This window comes from Orbicella franksi, chromosome 14, assembly GCF_964199315.1.
Source record: "Orbicella franksi chromosome 14, jaOrbFran1.1, whole genome shotgun sequence".
In the NCBI taxonomy this organism is placed as follows: Eukaryota; Metazoa; Cnidaria; class Anthozoa; order Scleractinia; family Merulinidae; genus Orbicella; species Orbicella franksi.
Window position 1 is genome coordinate 20,304,088 of NC_138158.1, and position 16,822 is coordinate 20,320,909.

A 16,822-nucleotide genomic window follows, 5' to 3' on the forward strand; every position below is an offset into this window, starting at 1 on the left:
CTGAAGTTAGAAACACCCAAACCAAGAGAGGAATTTGAAAAAAGATGTTTTACAAGTTTATTTGTGTGTGTTGCATGCCGTCTTACCCGTGTAAGAGAAAGTATAGTGAAATTTATTAAATAAATTTAGAATTCTCAATTTCAACTTTATATGGTGTCTCTATTATCTGCTTTTGGATAAAAAGTTTCCAATGTCTCAAGGTTTTATAGTTTAGGTCAAGAGAGGGATTTCAATTCTTTCTTTTTACTTTAATTTATTTCAGATTTTCATCATATTCCATTGCAAAATTAAGCTTGTTAAAACGACCGGTTATGACAACTCCAATGGCAACCTCGATAAGACCACGTGGCCTATCACGCCGTGATCACGTGTTGAACCTTCTACCACCGCTGACCGTCGTAAATAAAGAAGATGCGACGCTGCATGATCGTTTATTCTCTGACGACCCTCCAGCAAAGAACTACCCGAAGAGTTTTCCAAGTAAAGTTCTTCGGCATCTCGGGGAATGGACATTTTATTCTGCTCCCACAAAAGGGGAACTCGCCCTGCTTGACAAAAATATGTACGATTTAGAAAACGAAGCAGAAAATCCGACCAAAAATGATGCTGACGAGAAGAAGACAGAACATGAGAAGAACACGCCCGGTGCACAGTCCCAACGTGCCGGGGATGACAAAAAGAGACTGGAGACTAGAAAGGGAATGACTCTGAAGACGAACAGAGAAAAACAAAAACAACAAACGAAGGAGGAGGAAAAAATCTTGCAAGAAGAAGCTAATGAGGTGGCAGACCAGCAAAAAGCTGGTTTTTTTCCTGAAGCAACTCAGAGAAAATCCAACTCAGAGAAAATAAAGCACATTGAAGGCAAGAAAGGCAATAACGTCGAAGCTACAAAGTCTACAAAGAAAAAGCCTAAGCGACCGTCATATGTAACATGCGCGCCTAAAAAGCTGAAGAAGAACGCCCAAGTGAAAAGTATAAAATCACATGTACCACCAGCGCTTGCAAAGGTTGAAATTACGCTGAAGAAGTCACGTGGTAAAGTACTTGGCGGAGCAGAATCTGGTGACGAAATAAGTACTGAGCCGCTGACAGTTGAAGGGCATAACATGTCAGTACCAGGCTCCGACCGGAAACATGGTCATACTAAAGAACGAACTCACGATATTGAAAGAGCTGGTGCTCATAAAGACACTGTAAAACTGAATACAACTGAAAGAAAAGAGAGTGAAGTGAAAAGGAGAAACAGAAGTTTTATATCTGACACGGACACCGCTGATTTAGATGCTAATGATGGTAAGACGATTGCACCAGAGAAAGCACAGTTGAGGAATCCAAAGCGTTCCGTTATAAAAATTCCATTGCAGGAAATTGATAGTTCAGAGGAAGCTGATACCAACAACAGAGTAATAACACCCGAACCTCAAGCGGAGCGGGACATCAAGTCAGAAAACATTGATTCAAAGTCAGAGTTACAAACGGAAGTTGATTCTCCAGCTGAGGACGCAGTGAAATCTAAGGCTTCCCCTGAGAATCTTTGCGGTAATTTGGACAATGATGTATTGTGTGACCAGTGTGTCACGTTTGGTCCGAGCTCTGAAAAAGAATCAGAGAATGAGAAGAAAAGGGCAAAGTCCCAAAATGGGCGTAAAAAAGAACGCAAACGAAGTGGCAAAAATAGGGTGAAATCCGGCTAAATATTAAACGATTGGTCCATAGGGAACAGTTAATTTTGTTTCCCCAGAGAATCGAGAGAAACCAAATTGATTGGTTTCCCGAGGGACCAGCAGTTAAGGTATTTGTTATATAGCACAACAAAGAAATAAAAGGAATTCACACCCAACCGCGTTCATCGGTCAACATTTGCGGGTAACAGTAAACCGTTATTCTCCGATGTCGTAGATTTCGCAATGGCGAGAAACAGTTTCATTGTAAATACGATGTGATCTCGCCTTAGTAGCCATGCCAATGAGAGCACGCGCTGTTGAGGAATGAAATTCCAGTTGTGTAACAATTTCTGTTGTAGCGAGCTGGACTATAGTTTCAACGGAAATCTGAAATTCAGGGGCGTATCCAGGATTTTCTTAGGCGGGGGTGCACCACTAAGGAATGGTGTAACTGACTGGTGAGGTAAACAAATTTTAAAAACGAATACGAAGAAGAAGGCTTCATCTCAGGGGAGGTGGCTGCACACGCCCTGCACCCTCCCCCTAGATCCGCCCCTGGAAATTGGACACTACTGTTTCGTGTTGCCAAAAAATTTCGAGAAAAATAGGCGACACTGAAGTTGTTTTTAGTTTTCTCAACAGAAGTCGATTCCAGAACGTTCTACGCTCTATGATGCGTTCGTTTCTCACAACTGCTCTCTTGAACTTTCTCAGCTTTTTTTTTTCTTTTACAAAACAGATCTGCTGCATGAAACGATAATCATTTGTGGTTCGAGGTTTGGCAAAAATGTCACAACTTTTCAGTGGTGTCATAGACATGTCATGTGTAAGCATGGCTTTCTTTCAAAATTATTTAGTATGATAGGAATGCAATGCGTGCAGAGAGATAGCTCTACACTTAATATTATCTAGTGCCACAGCCACACAACATGTAAGTATATAACTGAATTCAATAACTGCTTTATCATTCAGTCAGTGAGTCTGTTTATTTCACACTTCATTTTACATTAAAATAGCTTCTGAATGTAGTGGGAAGTGCATGCTTCTTGTGTTTTGTCAGCAGATTATTAAGCAAGGACCTTCAGATCAAAGCACAAGTAGAAGAACAACTTTTGAAGTCTAAAATGCTTGCATGAGATTGTCATACCTCACATCAAACTCATTCCCAGATCCTCTGACTAAGAGTATTCTGACAAGGAGCAGAGAGAAGTGAAAGTCCCAGACACAAGATTAATTCTAAAGTAGAAAGTTGTACTCTTGTTCTTTCTGGTACCTCAGTTGGAAAATCGAATAATATTATTCACTCCAGACCATGGTACAGTACATGCTAATGACCTTGAGCACTCTATATAATAATTTGGCAGTAATAGTAAAGTCTTGACGTCATGTTTCTATGATACTAAAATTCTCAGTTCTAAACAAATGGCACATTCCAGACAAAGAAGATGCCTGGCACAATGCGCATGTGATTGTGACGTTTATTTAGGACTAAATCTTTTCATGTCATGACGATGTGATGTCACACTTTAGGACTCTACAGACATTACTTAAGGTGTCTGAGCAGTCTTTCAACCAGTAAAAATAAGGGAAATGAAAAGAAAAATCACAAGATAATAATAGCTTTCTACCTGTCTGCTTCAGTTGTTTTTCACCTTCTTTTGCCATTTTAGAACTATCCTTACTCAATCCAATGAATTTTAAAAGAACTTCTTCCTCAAACTCTATCAATTAAAAGAGAGTATCTACAGTCTTGGTGTTAACAATCTTGGTTTTCCCTGAAAGTTGATGGTCGTTTCAGGCTTACAGATCTGTTTTTCTCACCTACTGTTTGTCACATTCTGTCCTTATTGTGTGTTTCACAGCAAGTTGATTATCAAATTTCACCTATCTTCACTAGTGCTTTCATTATTTTTTCTTCATTAAATTAGCCCACGATCTCTGATCATAACCTGCTTCATCCTCATCCTCGAGTTCATAAATTTTCGCAGGCTTTTCTGGTTTAAGTCTCTTCATTCTTTCTTTTCTTTCCTCCTCTGTCATGTCAGCAGGGTTGATTGGTAGTGCAATTATTTTATAAGGCTTGTCATGTCGGATGAAGTACGAGGAACCATCTGGTTGAACGAGCCTGACCTTGTACATCCGAGAATATACCTTTTTTGGAATCCGGCTTATTGTTGCACTACAAGTGCTGGAATAGAAGGAATTGGATCATAAATGAACTTGTCTGACTTGAAAAAGTAAATCCTTGTCCATAATTTAAAAATATAATCCCAAAATGACTAGCAACAGATGACAAGGGACTTACTATCAACTTCATTCCTTTATTTGTAGCAGTAAAAATAAAGACATTTTAGTGTGATGTGGAGGGAGGGAGGGGGGAGGGAAAGGATGGATTGACATCATCTAGGTGAAAAGCTCCCAAATCATCATCAAATTTTCTCACAGGTAAGTACATGTAATTCCATAAATAAAATAAATGTTTTTATGGCCTTAACATGAAGTGACCAGGAATATTCCACCCTAGTCCAACATTATGGTAAAGTCCAACATTTATGGTAAAGTCTGTAGCTGGGTGGAGGGTTGGAGGCGTGGAGGGGTGGAGGAGTGGGGGATGGAGGGGAGGAGGGGTGGGGGAAGGACTCGTATTAAGCAAGAATTGAACACAACACAATGCCCCATGCCAGCAATTGAACGTGAGCCACTCGGTCAAAACAAAGAGTCTTGTGATGGTTGAAGGGGTATATCTCCGAATTATGATAATGTCAAGTATTACAAATTACAAAAGAACTTCGACAAAAGCCTAGCTTCTAAAGGTGTACGTGATTATGTATCAACAAAAAAATATCGCGATTGAACTGTATCGTATCTGGGCCGATTTTCTTTTCTGTACCCAGAAGCATATATTTTAACACACCTGGTTTCTCTCCTTTCAAACGATAGCAGCTTTTCTCTGTTACAGAGAAACGACCTTGATATGGATGACCTTTCATGATCAGCAAGCAAACATCGGTGTAAACTTCTCCTCAAAAACAAACGCAAGGTTGCACTATAATTCAAGAAATAAGTAAAGAAACATAGAAAATTCAATAAATCAACATCAAATATATTTTGAACAAACAGATCAATCCTAAAACTTAAAATCACGCTGCAAAATACCGATAACATTGCGACAATACATTCATACCTCGTAGAGGCCATCGCCGCCATCTTGAATATAGTTTGGAAGCCGCTGGTTCTTTGTACAGCCGTCTTATGTTATCACATCGCGTGACCCTCACGGGTGACTCCCGAGAATGACTTTGCATGAAAAAGACGAAAATTCACACCTATATAAAGATATAATTAGACTAACAGACGTCAGGTGAACAAGTTAAAAACCAGACTGGTCAATCCATCGGTTACTTTTGCATTTTGACCATGCATATGGATAAAATATCCGTGATTTTGTTTTTATTAAGTACCCTGCAAGCCCGGAAGATTGAAGGTAAGATAATTTTATTATTTAAGCTTGCCTAGGTTTGTACTTTAAAGTTTGGATGTATTGTGGAACAATAGTTTAGCCACTTTTGGTTGTATTCACCCAAGTAAGCTTACGCTAAAAGCTAAGAAACGCAGGTGAAAAAGTGCTCTATAATTCACTTTTCAGGCTTCAGTGATCGTTTCCGAACAATCCGCCAATGTTCCTTCCATCTCACTTGAAACTTTGTTCAGTTTTAATCCAGCCGTTTCTTTTTTTTTTTAATAGCAAATAAAACGCGACTTAAATAAACCAAAAACGCAATAAACCGAATCCAAATTTCAAAGCAATTTATCAACTTTGTTTTTTGCAGAGCTGTTTCTGGTTCGTGAGGGATAACGAAAACCTTGTTTTAATTTTGCCTTATTTACCTAAGCTAAACGTAAATTGAGCGAAGCGAAAAAATCACGATAGATTTAGCTTATTGCCACTTGGCCGATTTTCCCTAGAACCAGTATATTTTTGCGCTATCACCAAGTTATCAAAAATTGGTTATCCTAGTGTGGAAATGTGCCGGACAGCGGAAGCTGTACGTTTATTGCACCTCACGAGATAAATTGCGTAACTATTAGACATGTGACTGAAAACAATTTTGTTGTTGTGGGTAGTAGGACTCAGGAGTGAAGATAAACCCTTTTCTTCCTAAAAATAAGCTTTGAACTTTGAGCTTTCAGACGAAAAAGAGAAAACCCAAAAAGACTAAATATTATTCAGTGAACTGTCCTGAATGGGTTTGTGGACCGCGTTTGTTTGGTCATTGATATTTATTGTCAAGCGCTGTTTCGTCAAAACGATATTTTCGCTGGATAAGGACAGGATGAAGAGTTACAACTCAATTTTGGCGATTCGTCTAATTTCAGTCAAATTTGCTCGGTTGAATGCTTGTGCAAAATTTAATATTTGTAAGGTAAGTATGCCTGGAGAAAAAGACTTTGATATGCTGATTAACTTAATTATTTGTCAACTTCATTGAGTGTATATAATATATAATATTGTGTCTATATATTTTACTTTTTTTCAGCGGAAGGTATTAAACTTAATTTAGACTCCTCTGACCATAAAGTACAGGTTGAGAAATCTGGACAGTTTGTTATTTCAGTAAGGTAATGTTTAAACCCTCTGTTGAATGTGCCACTACCAAGTTCTATAAATTTCTTGACTATACAGGGAATGACTGGATGACCTATTTTATATATCTTGAAACAAGACGTTTTGGCACATTTTATAGGCAAGAGATTTGGCAGCCCTAATAATGGTTATAACATGGAATAGTAAGCCTGAAGAAAGTGATTTCTTAATTGGTTTTGAGGGCTTGCCAGTGCCGCTGTGCCATCTTCTTGGTCAAGAAAGATTATCTTTGAATAGTGCATTTATTATCAAACGGGTATATATGGGTGCCAGACAGTGTACTGTATGCAACCTTATAAATATAATGATATTAGGGGTAACTTGCCATTGGGTTAACATTTAACACTTAATGACTGGTTCCGAGGGTAACAGTGAATTTTGTTTCCAGAGAATCTCAGTCTTTCCCGAGGCGAAGTCGAGGGAAACATTGAGATTCGAGGGAAACAAAATTCACAGTTCCCCAAGGGACCAGTTGAGGCACCAGTTGAGGCAGCATTAGCAAATTTCAAAATGGAACGCCAAAGGTGGCAAGAAAAGCCTTCAATATTGGGGAGGTCTGGAACCCAGTATGTTGCCATGGTAACAAAACTGTCAAGCTCATATTGTGGAGCACATTAAGTAGAATCCTACTTTACAGTATCAAACATTTCTGATACGTACCAACTATTTGAGATATCTTTCTTCATCATGTTTGATCAAAATTTGGTTGAGTGGATGACATTATTTGCATATTTTAAAAACTTGAATATCACTTGAACGAAAAGAGTTATTTAAAAATAGTAAACAGCATTGTCTTCTTATACAGACTACTTGTTTATGTTTTAAAATGGCTTAGATAGGAAAGATGCAAATTTTGTCTTTAAGTACCACAGACTTTAAACTCCACTTGTCTTGGCCCAGGGTATCAGACATATGGCAATTCAATTTTTCCCTGACCTTGTCAGTTAAGGTGGCTTACTATAGTTTTTCTGAGACTCAGTAGCGCACCCTATGATTGCCTGGCAGACGCAGTCGCGTGTGCAAAACTGACACAAGTAACTCTAAGAAGAAACGAAAACCACTTCAGCGCTTGAAAGGTGTTAAATCACTTTCAATTGGTATACGAAGCGATAGTTTCAAACTCCATTCAAACATGTGTTTAAGCCTAGGGCCAATAACATATGACATAAAAAGGTCATTGAACCTACTAGTGCCCAGTCTCTCCTTAGGTACTCAGTCGTTCATTTTGGCCATTTGTTGATGTTTAAATTGGCTTAAATTGTTGATGTTTCACATAAAATGGTAAAAGACATTAAGCAAACAGTAAATAAAGAAATCTTGGAACATATTTCAAAAGAGTTAGAGGTTGGACTGTTATAATTCATCAAAACTGTAGTAAACCACCTTAATTACTTTTTACATATTTTTTAAAAGCTGAGTGAGATCTATTAGTCTGTAAGCTAAATCACATTTTTTTTTGCAGTGGCAAGCATTCGTCAAATGTATCTGTAGCTGTTATCATCAACAGCAGCAAGCCAGCAATAGTTGACGTGCGAAAAAAGGTGATTCTTCTTTCTTAGAGCTAAGTGAAGACTTGCATTTTCTTCACAGGCTTTCATTTCTGCTTGTCTTACCACTAACATTGGACAAAGCGTCAACTTTCAGTTAGCTTCTCTTTCAACAGGCCAATCCACTTGAAAGTGACATAATAATTAGTCCACATTTTTCTGATTGACCAGATGAAATCTCTGGAAAGTCATCAATAGAAAACAATTTCAAAACCTGGTTGTCAAAGAGTGGTCAAAATGTATGTTAGGACTACATAGCTGTTGCTCTTAAAGGCTACTATTCAAATACATATTATTATTAAAAGGAAGCAGAAAGCTTAGGAGGAGTGCTTTACTTCTTTGCATATATGTTAAAGAAAATAGTAGAGTTATGCAGGGGCAGAGTAGAGGCAGGTGGCGGGGTACAAAAAATAAGTTTAATGGCCAGTTGAAAGGTTGCCTGGAAAAATGCCCAAAGTGATAACTGATAAATTGCTATCAATAGATTCTTCTTCCTTTAATTCCATTATAAAACACGAGGAGAGTTTGATGTTACATCAACAGTCACTTAAATGGCTCCTTATTCTGTGCACCCCTTTAACTGATTTTTTTTTTTTTTTCAGGTTCACTTAAATTTTGACCAAAAAAAATCAGTGAGAGTCCATGGCCTTGGTGTTGGAAAAGTCACCATTAAATGTGCTATACAAAACACTACTGGTAAAGACAGCAATGTTAGGTATGTTACCCACATGCAAATTCTCCTTGAATCTTCTTTATGACTTCTTAAGAAGAATTTTGTAATAAGAAGTGAAAATGTCATACCTGAATGGGGTCCTTCCCACTTGTCTTGTGTTATGTCCGGTATTTTTGTGACCTGTGAGTAATAATGTTATTTAAACACGAAATCTGTTAATTGTGTTTGAAGTATCAGTCATCATCAATTAAGTCAACCCTGTATGTGCCAAGTGTTGTATAAGTCAGAAGAAAGGTAGTTTTTCCACTGTGGCCTCTTCCTCACTATGTGGCCTTGCTACAACTTCTCCACCCAAACCTATTTGTACATTCCTTTATTGCCCTTCTGCAAGATGTATCTTTGGGTTATCAGATATTATTTTATGACAAAGTCACAATTTAGCAGAAATCAGATTGCAAGTTTATTTTCAATTGTTGTTAACAATTTTTTATTCAATGGTCCTTAAGCTTCACGATGAGAGTGGTTCACTCCTTGCCATTGACTATAATCAATGCTGTGATTGGCTGGATATATTTTGCTGCATGGTCCATTTCATTTTATCCTCAGGTGAGAATAACTCAAAATTCTATTTTTTAAGACTAAAATTACATCTTGTTTAGGTATAATTTGATTGGCTAATTGTTGGTGTCAGATTTTTCTCTTTAACCCATGGACATAATATAAGCAATGAACGTTTAGTTTCGAGCTCGCTGTTAAAAAAAAAAAAGCTGGCCGTTAAAAAAAGACCCAGTCTTTCTTGTACTGACCTCTGACGTTGCTTTGCTCAGCTCACACCCGGAAGACCTTGTGTGATACTCTCTCAGTAGAGTAATTAATTAATGTTTATGTCACTTTTTTTCAGGCTTATCTAAACTGGAAGCGGCAGAGGTAACCAAATAATATATTAAGGATATTTCCAGGTCCATAGACATTTACAGTATAGATATTACAAATTAAATTACATCCAGGACCCGTAATGTGTATTTTTCTCAATGAAGTCATTTCCTGCTTTTTTGAATTGTTTATGCAAACAGTCAAATTTTCTATATAACAAAATGAAAATTAAAACGTGGTTTGAAGAATTTTATTTTCTTGTGTTTGGAACAATATTTTACTCACTCACTACATGTGTCTGTAAAATATTGTCTTTACTACGCTAAATTCCGTTCAGGCCTAAATTTTTATCAGGCATTAATTTCACAACTGCTTGCGTTGTGTGCATAACTGCGATGATCAATCATATCTTCATATCATTCTCCGCAGTTCAAATATATGAAATTTCATAAATTCACCTGTGTAATTGTTTTTGTTGATTTGCGCTTCGTTTTTGAGAAATAACGTATGCAAAAAACCAAAAGCCTTCAATTAATATATATATTTGTTCTTCTTATTCCACAGTGTTGTTGGACTCAACTTTGATTTCCTGGCTTATAACCTCACAGGGTTTATAGCTTATGGTTTGTTTAACATTGGCATGTTCTGGATACATTCTGTGCAGGTTGGTAAATTGTAATGCAAATATGTGCAGCGTGATAAATAAACACCATACTAATTTAGATCTTTACATAGTTATTTTGTATTCTGATGGATTATAATGTAAGAATTTTGCCATATACAGTTATATTACAAACTCATAATATGTTGGCCAGCTCCCAGTTGGCTAATTATGGCTCAGCTGGTAGAGCACTGCACCGGTATCGCAGAGGTCATGGGTTCAAATCCTGTTTAAGCCTGATTTTTTTCGGGTTTAAACTTCACAGCTGCTTAACTTCATAAGTATTTTATGTTATTTTTCCAGTTGCATTGTAAACATAGCTCACATAATTACTAAGTAGACATTTTGCATGCAAGGGTTGAGAACAGAATTGTGTTCCAAAGGCAATCTTTGATTTGTCCATATTTCACCACTGTGTTGGTGATATTTGAAAAGTTGGTGGTATTTATTAAGTTTGCTTGTTTTCTTCTCAGTTGAGTTGATGTCTGCTCTTAGTTAACTTACACCATGGTTTGTTTCTCTTCAGCGTGAATATTTTGAGAAGCACCCTGACGGAGTAAACCCAGTTCGAGCCAATGATGTGTTTTTTACTGTGCATGCTATTCTTCTGACCTTTATCACAATTCTTCAGTGTGTGTTTTATGATGTAAGTGCTAACTCTTTATTTATTCAGCTCTATGCAACCAGCATGCCGCAATGATCTGTTTAATCAGTAGTTCTGTTTTATTATTAGATCAAATGACAAGTTGCCTTTGATATTGAAAATTATTGGCTGTCATTTGTGGTACTTGCCAGCATTTTGTAGCTGTCATTTTAGGGTAGCAAGAGCACAACACCATCCTAAGGGGAGGGGAGAGAGGGAGAAAGAGATAAGTTCTTCCCTTTTTCTTTACCTTTCTTCTTCCCCTGCCTCCACCTCTATTCCTTCTGTAAACCAGGTACTGAGGTTATACCATGGAAAAGAAGCAGTGGCAGCAGGGGGGAGGGGCAGAGAGAAGCGGTGGGAGCTTTTTCCTGGCGTGTATATGGAAATATTTGAATGTACATGTAACTTTCAGTGTAATTCTAGCTCATGATGTCTGGTATCTGTGGTAAGTGGTAGTTGTCAATTAAATGCATGTTATCATTGCTCCTTGTGGCTGCTAGTTCTACTCTGTAACTTACAAGAAAATTAATGTTAATGGTTGATAAAATACATACTGTGACTACATTTTTATATAAAAATTATTATGTTTTATTCTTTTCTAGCGTGGTGATCAGAGAGTGTCGTTTGTTTCTAAGATCCTGTTGTCTGGTACATGGCTGTTTGCTGCAGTGGCACTAGTGGTGACATTATTGCACAAAATCACATGGTTGACATATCTGTATTACTTCTCATATATAAAAATTGGTGTGACACTCATCAAGTATATTCCTCAGGTTAGTTCAGCTATCTCTCCTCCCTGACCTTCCCTCCTTCTGTCCTTTCCTGACCTTCCCTCCTTCCTTTAGTCCTTCCATCCTTCCTACTGTCTGTCCATCCATTCATCTGTCTGTCTGGCTGTCTGGCCATCCATCTGTTCATTTTTCGTCCCTCCTTCTTTCCCTTCATCTTTCCTCCCTTCCTCCTTCCCTACCTCCTTTCCTTCCTTCTTTCCTTCCGTCAACCCATTGGTCTGTTGGTCCATCAGTGTGTCAATTCCTCTGTCTTCCCCTCCCTCCTCCCTCTTTCCTTCCTTCCCTCCCTCCCTCCCTTCCTTCTGTCCACCCGTCCATTTGCATTATACTATACAGTCAGATTCCAGAAATTTGGACTTGGTTATTTCCATATCCCCACTATTTCGAATTCCCTGTTATTTCCAACTCAAAACCATTTTCCTTGGATTTGTTCTTCAGTCATTTACTATCAGCTATTTCAAGCTCCCGCTATTTTGAACTATATTTCAATTCCTCTGAGAGTTCAAAGTAGCAGGGTTTAATAGTATATTCAAAAGCCTTGATCATTATAAAATCATGTTATGCTGCTGTTGATCATATCATAGCATGGTATCAATGTCAACCATGATAACTTCTTCTTTCCTAAGAAATGATTTGCATTTAGTAAATACCCATTATTTTCTCTCAATAGGCATGGATGAACTTCAGACGTAAAAGCACTGTTGGCTGGAGTATTGGTAACATACTGCTTGATTTCACTGGAGGTTCATTGAGCATTTTACAAATGTTTCTCTTAGCTTATAACAATGGTGAGTCTCTCCTGTTTACCTTTGCAATGAAATCTAGCTTGTTCAAAAGTCCGGGGGGGGGGGGTGGGGGAGGGGAAGGGGACTTCCATATAAAAAACAGGGTGCTTGTAGTACTTTTAAGGGTTTAAAATGCAGATTTGGTACCTCTTAGGCTGGTTCAGCCTTAAAAGGTCCACAGTGGGAGCTTTTGCGGTGTCTTTTAGTAAATTAAGCTGGAAAATTATGACGGGAGATAATTTGTTGTTTTACAAAAACATTTACATTTACAAAAACATTTCAAGCCACGCCCACAAAACAGGATCCTGATACCTCTTAGGGGCTCTTTTCAAAATTTCCGACGAGCACTTGCATCCTTTTTATATGGGAGTCCTCCCAGGTTCAAAAGCATAGGATCAAACATGCATATTTCAATGGTTCTGCCCTCTAGACTTGTCTCTGATAATATACCTCATCTTGCTTGCCAGCTCATTCTTGTAGCTCATGCAGGTGACGTCAAATGTGTGCCTGCTTGTAGGTTAAGTGAAACACTGGTAACACAAAATACTGGCAGGTGATTGTGAGCTTTTTAGAAAAATTTGCTGGTACCCATTTATTTTCCTGTATAGTTAGACTACATTTAATAAATGAATAACTTTATGTGTCAAGTGTATTAAGCACTGTCGTGCTTACTGGAGACACTCTAAATAAACAAACAAATATTGCAAACAAGCCACAAACTATTGAGAATCCCAACTTGTTGAAGGCTGACCGGTTGGCTATTTACACAACATTTGGTCAAGGAGTTGAGTAGGGCAGCAGGGTGCAGGATTTAAACCAGGGATCTCCAGATTTCAAATCCAGCACCCTAAACCACCTGGACACACTGCCTCCACTGCTGCACTCAGCTGTGAGAATAACATGAATAGACTTGTAAGACATAAAGGGCCAATGTCAAGATGATGCACCAATTTTTTTTTAAGGTCACTGTAATAAACTGTCTTGGAATGTCATCAAGGAAAGTGTTTACTGACCAGTTCATAAGAAATGAATTAAACTTTTAAGTATTATTTAATAAGTTATTGATTTTAACCATGTCAATGGATGTTGTTGTTTGCAGATGACTGGAAGTCCATCTTTGGTGATTTCACAAAGTTTGGTTTGGGTGCTATCTCCATTTTATTCGACCTGTTATTTATGGTTCAACACTATTGCCTTTACAGTTCAAAGGGCGTTAGATATGAAGTCATTATTGACAATGATGATCCAAAGGAAGTTAGTGTAGAAAAGAAACTGAAGTCATATGGATCAAATCTTCCATAATGTTGTCTAGTAAAGTTTCTGTATCAATGTACTTCATGACATCTGTGCCAACTCCTCTGGATTATTCCGAGTCGGCCCCAGGTTCAGTCACCTGGTCTCTCGTATGGGTCACCAAGTCTTCCACACAATACAAAGAAAAGTGCATAATATACACTTTTGACCAATTTTTGGCATTTTTTTTGGGAGGGGGGGGGGATTTTTTTCTCTTTGACCAATTTTTGTGGTTGAATTGGCAGGGCTCTATCTTTGACCACCTTTTTTAGGTTCAGGAAGGCAACATTGATGATCTCCCAGATTTTGATTTTTAAAAACATTTTTAGAGTTCTGAGCCTTCTGTAGGTGGACCCAGGGGATTGTTTTGTGGCTCAAGTCAATTTGTGCCTATCTGCAACGTGGGCCAATTTGATTGCATTGTTTAATGAAACTATTAGGTTCAGCTGTGGACTCTTGCAGGAAATTTTCTGTGGTCCTTTGTCAAAACAAAATGTCTAAATTTTTCAAACTTTCAAACCACTTTAAAATCATGCACTTATGAATATCTGTACCTCATAACTGGTATTCATTCTTATTTCATGATGATATATTTAATTTTGGGATGCATTTTGGTTCCTAACCAATTTTTTGATCATCAGGGTTACAATGATGAGGTTTAAGGCAAAAGGCATATTACTTTGTTTGTATACTGGAGGAGAATATAAGGATTTTTATTTATTTGACTTGTATACTGAAATTACCCCAAATGTCCAATTTTCAGAATGTTACAAGTGGCATCTAGTCTTTGTATCTCAGGAAGATTATTATAGTGAATCAAATTAAATTATCCTCCCTGGTGTTTTATTCAAATGAAAACCGTGATTTTGGTATGACTGTGAGGTCTCACCCTAATAATTCATTACAGTCTACTAGTCTACTAGTAGTCCAAAGCAAGTGGAAGCATGAACGAGCGCAAACGGGAGGCTAGCACCTTTATTTACCCTAAGACTGAGTTTATAGCACGTTCAAACTGAGCAATCGTGTAAAGGAATTAACTGCAAATGAAAATGAAGGAATGAAGAAGTTACTGTCTACCTTTCTGTATTAATTTTGATGCACACTTTCACAATTTTTCATTGTGCTAATAAAGTAAAATTCTCTTTGGCATATTGAACAATATAATGTCATTACACTGTCAGATGAATTTGATTAGTATTTGCCAGCCTCTTTACAACCTGGTGACAATTAATTATGTTCATTGGTTACCAGAACAAATCAAACAGTCTTCTAGAGCAAGGTTTTTTTGGTCAATGTCTCACAATTTTTTTGTTTTGGAAATTAACATGTTATTATGTGTGTTACAAGAATCTATTTCCCAGCTACGTGGGCCATTTTTGTTTTGACTTATTATGTGATTAAAAGAAGCAGAGTTAGCTATTAAAGATGTTGATTTAAAATTTGTTCTTAACTTGGCTAGGTAGTGCTATCTGACACTGGGAAACAGAAAGACTGGCAGTCTGCTTTTATTATTCTCCTTCAATTGATATTGATCTCTCTTTCTGCTCGCTTGCACTAGCTTAGACCTCATTTTACTATATCCAAAAGAGGAACTATTTTAGTCAACTTTATTTAAAATCAAATTGTACAAATTTTTTTGTGTATGATAAGTATGGGTAATTTCTCAGAGAAATTTTTTACCAACATTATTTTACACTAATTGTTATCCCTGTGAATAATTTACTGTGGTCTAGTTTTATGTATGAAATCAAAAGAAGTTACATTTTTTAGCAATTATGAGTTGAATCCCAGTTTCTCAAACCCTTCGTTTTTTGAACCTCCCTATAACTTCAACCAAAAGTCATTTTCTCCCAAAGGTGAACACTGCAACTTTACCTCTGATTTCTTGAATAAATTATCTCATTTCTCAAACCAATTTTTGTTTCCTTGGTATGTTTGAATAATTGGGATTCCTCTGAAACATTTTATATAAATAGAATAAATAGCTTGATATAGTGCACATTATGTGAAAGCAAGATAACTTGCACGAAACTGCAAAATTTAGTTATTATGTAGTTATTTCCAAGTACTATAAAGTGGTCATGCTTTGTGCTCAATAGCTGAGACGCTTTTGATGCATTGCAGACCTACTGGTGGTATACTTTGGGAATTTGGTATCATGCAACATTAAATGCTTAGGGTTCTTGCTTAAAAATATTTATATAAACAGAGCAAAAAATATATAACTCATTAACGTATGTATTTTAAATAGCCTGGCACAAGTGAGTTCAGGAAAACTAAAATTAAGTGCTTCACATGGACTTTGGAACTTTCTAAGATTGTCTTACCACATGTATGTGCCAGGACATGCAGCCTTGAAAGTCTTGAGTATAAAATGCCAATGTCTTAATGAAGTTCAGATTTTAGCACTGAAAAATGTATAGTTCTTAACTTTAATATCTATTAAAAAAATAATATAAACTAGATTTTATCTAGAGAAATTTGGTTGGAAATAGCAGATTTATACGTAAGTAGATTTTTATACCAGTTAGTCTTATTTGATCTTTATTAGTCATACAATGTGAATAAAGAGTTATGAGAGACAATAAAAGTGACTTGTTTCTTTACATCAGATTGTAAACTTTTGGTTTCTGACCTTTTTAATTGTGCAGTTCCAGAAAATATTCATACCATCCTTCCCCCCCCCCCCCCCTCACAGAAGGGATTGGAAATTCCTAGGGGCTGGGGGGTCTGTAAGACCAAAAAAATTTTAAAAAATGTATCAAGCTTGATCAGAATTTCCAGAGGGGTGGGGGTCTTAGAAAAAAATCCCTTCCGTGGGGAAGGTATGGATATTTTCTGGAACAACACATTGTTACAACTTTCTCATGCCCTGCATTTCCCTGAGGGCTTCTCTGAACATCTTTTTAACATATTCTTACTAATTAACAATTAGACCCGTAGCCCGCAAGGGCTACGGGTCAATAGCCCATGACGCGAAGCCGAATGGGCTATTGACCCGTGGCCCTTGAGGGCGAAGGGTCTAATTGTTTTAGTATCACCCAACTAGTCGGACAGAAAAGGTAATAATAAAGTTAGCAAATGCAAGTTGAAGAAATATTTATTTGGGAATAAAACGAAAGAAAGCGTCACGTTCGATGGCGCCAATTTCGCTACTCGATGACTATTACTAATAGTCCCCTAGTAGGGTAGCCAATCAAAATGCAGGATTTGCATTAGTCCACTAGTTGGGTGATACTAA

General features: G+C 37.3%; 3 protein-coding genes across 3 annotated transcripts; 2 read left to right on the forward strand and 1 right to left on the reverse strand.

The window, feature by feature from the left end:
- LOC145468888 (uncharacterized) lies at positions 1-2,493 on the forward strand. The gene has a single exon (XM_081452599.1). The coding sequence runs from the start codon at positions 312-314 to the stop codon at positions 1,695-1,697; it is 1,386 nt and encodes a 461-aa protein (XP_081308725.1). The 5' UTR covers positions 1-311; the 3' UTR covers positions 1,698-2,493.
- Positions 2,494-2,664: 171 nt separating this feature from the next.
- On the reverse strand, positions 2,665-4,894 carry LOC145468903 (large ribosomal subunit protein mL55-like). The gene is made up of 3 exons (XM_081452616.1): positions 4,852-4,894; positions 4,582-4,713; positions 2,665-3,855 (listed from the first exon to the last, which is right to left on the reverse strand). Exons 1-3 carry the CDS (start codon positions 4,872-4,874, stop codon positions 3,573-3,575), a joined length of 438 nt encoding a protein of 145 aa, XP_081308742.1. The 5' UTR covers positions 4,875-4,894; the 3' UTR covers positions 2,665-3,572.
- Positions 4,895-4,944: 50 nt separating this feature from the next.
- Positions 4,945-16,257, forward strand: LOC145468893 (cystinosin-like). Its single transcript, XM_081452603.1, has 11 exons — positions 4,945-5,151; positions 6,206-6,287; positions 7,775-7,853; positions 8,462-8,574; positions 9,039-9,138; positions 9,434-9,459; positions 9,970-10,069; positions 10,593-10,712; positions 11,315-11,485; positions 12,174-12,291; positions 13,388-16,257. Exons 1-11 carry the CDS (start codon positions 5,085-5,087, stop codon positions 13,588-13,590), a joined length of 1,179 nt encoding a protein of 392 aa, XP_081308729.1. The 5' UTR covers positions 4,945-5,084; the 3' UTR covers positions 13,591-16,257.
- Positions 16,258-16,822: the final 565 nt, after the last annotated feature.

What these genes read in the sequence shown, in the direction of transcription:
- LOC145468893 (XM_081452603.1), top strand. Translation starts at nt 5,085, where the DNA reads ATGCATATGGATAAAATATCCGTGATTTTGTTTTTATTAAGTACCCTG. An exon ending in GGTAAAGACAGCAATGTTAG is followed by an intron (nt 8,575 to 9,038) that starts GTATGTTACCCA and finishes ATGGTCCTTAAG; the next exon opens with CTTCACGATGAGAGTGGTTC. An exon ending in CCATTTCATTTTATCCTCAG is followed by an intron (nt 9,139 to 9,433) that starts GTGAGAATAACT and finishes ACTTTTTTTCAG; the next exon opens with GCTTATCTAAACTGGAAGCG.
- LOC145468888 (XM_081452599.1), top strand. Translation starts at nt 312, where the DNA reads ATGACAACTCCAATGGCAACCTCGATAAGACCACGTGGCCTATCACGC.
- LOC145468903 (XM_081452616.1), bottom strand. Translation starts at nt 4,874, where the DNA reads ATGGCGGCGATGGCCTCTACGAG. An exon ending in GCGGCGATGGCCTCTACGAG is followed by an intron (nt 4,714 to 4,851) that starts GTATGAATGTAT and finishes CTTGAATTATAG; the next exon opens with TGCAACCTTGCGTTTGTTTT. An exon ending in TTTGAAAGGAGAGAAACCAG is followed by an intron (nt 3,856 to 4,581) that starts GTGTGTTAAAAT and finishes CTTCTATTCCAG; the next exon opens with CACTTGTAGTGCAACAATAA.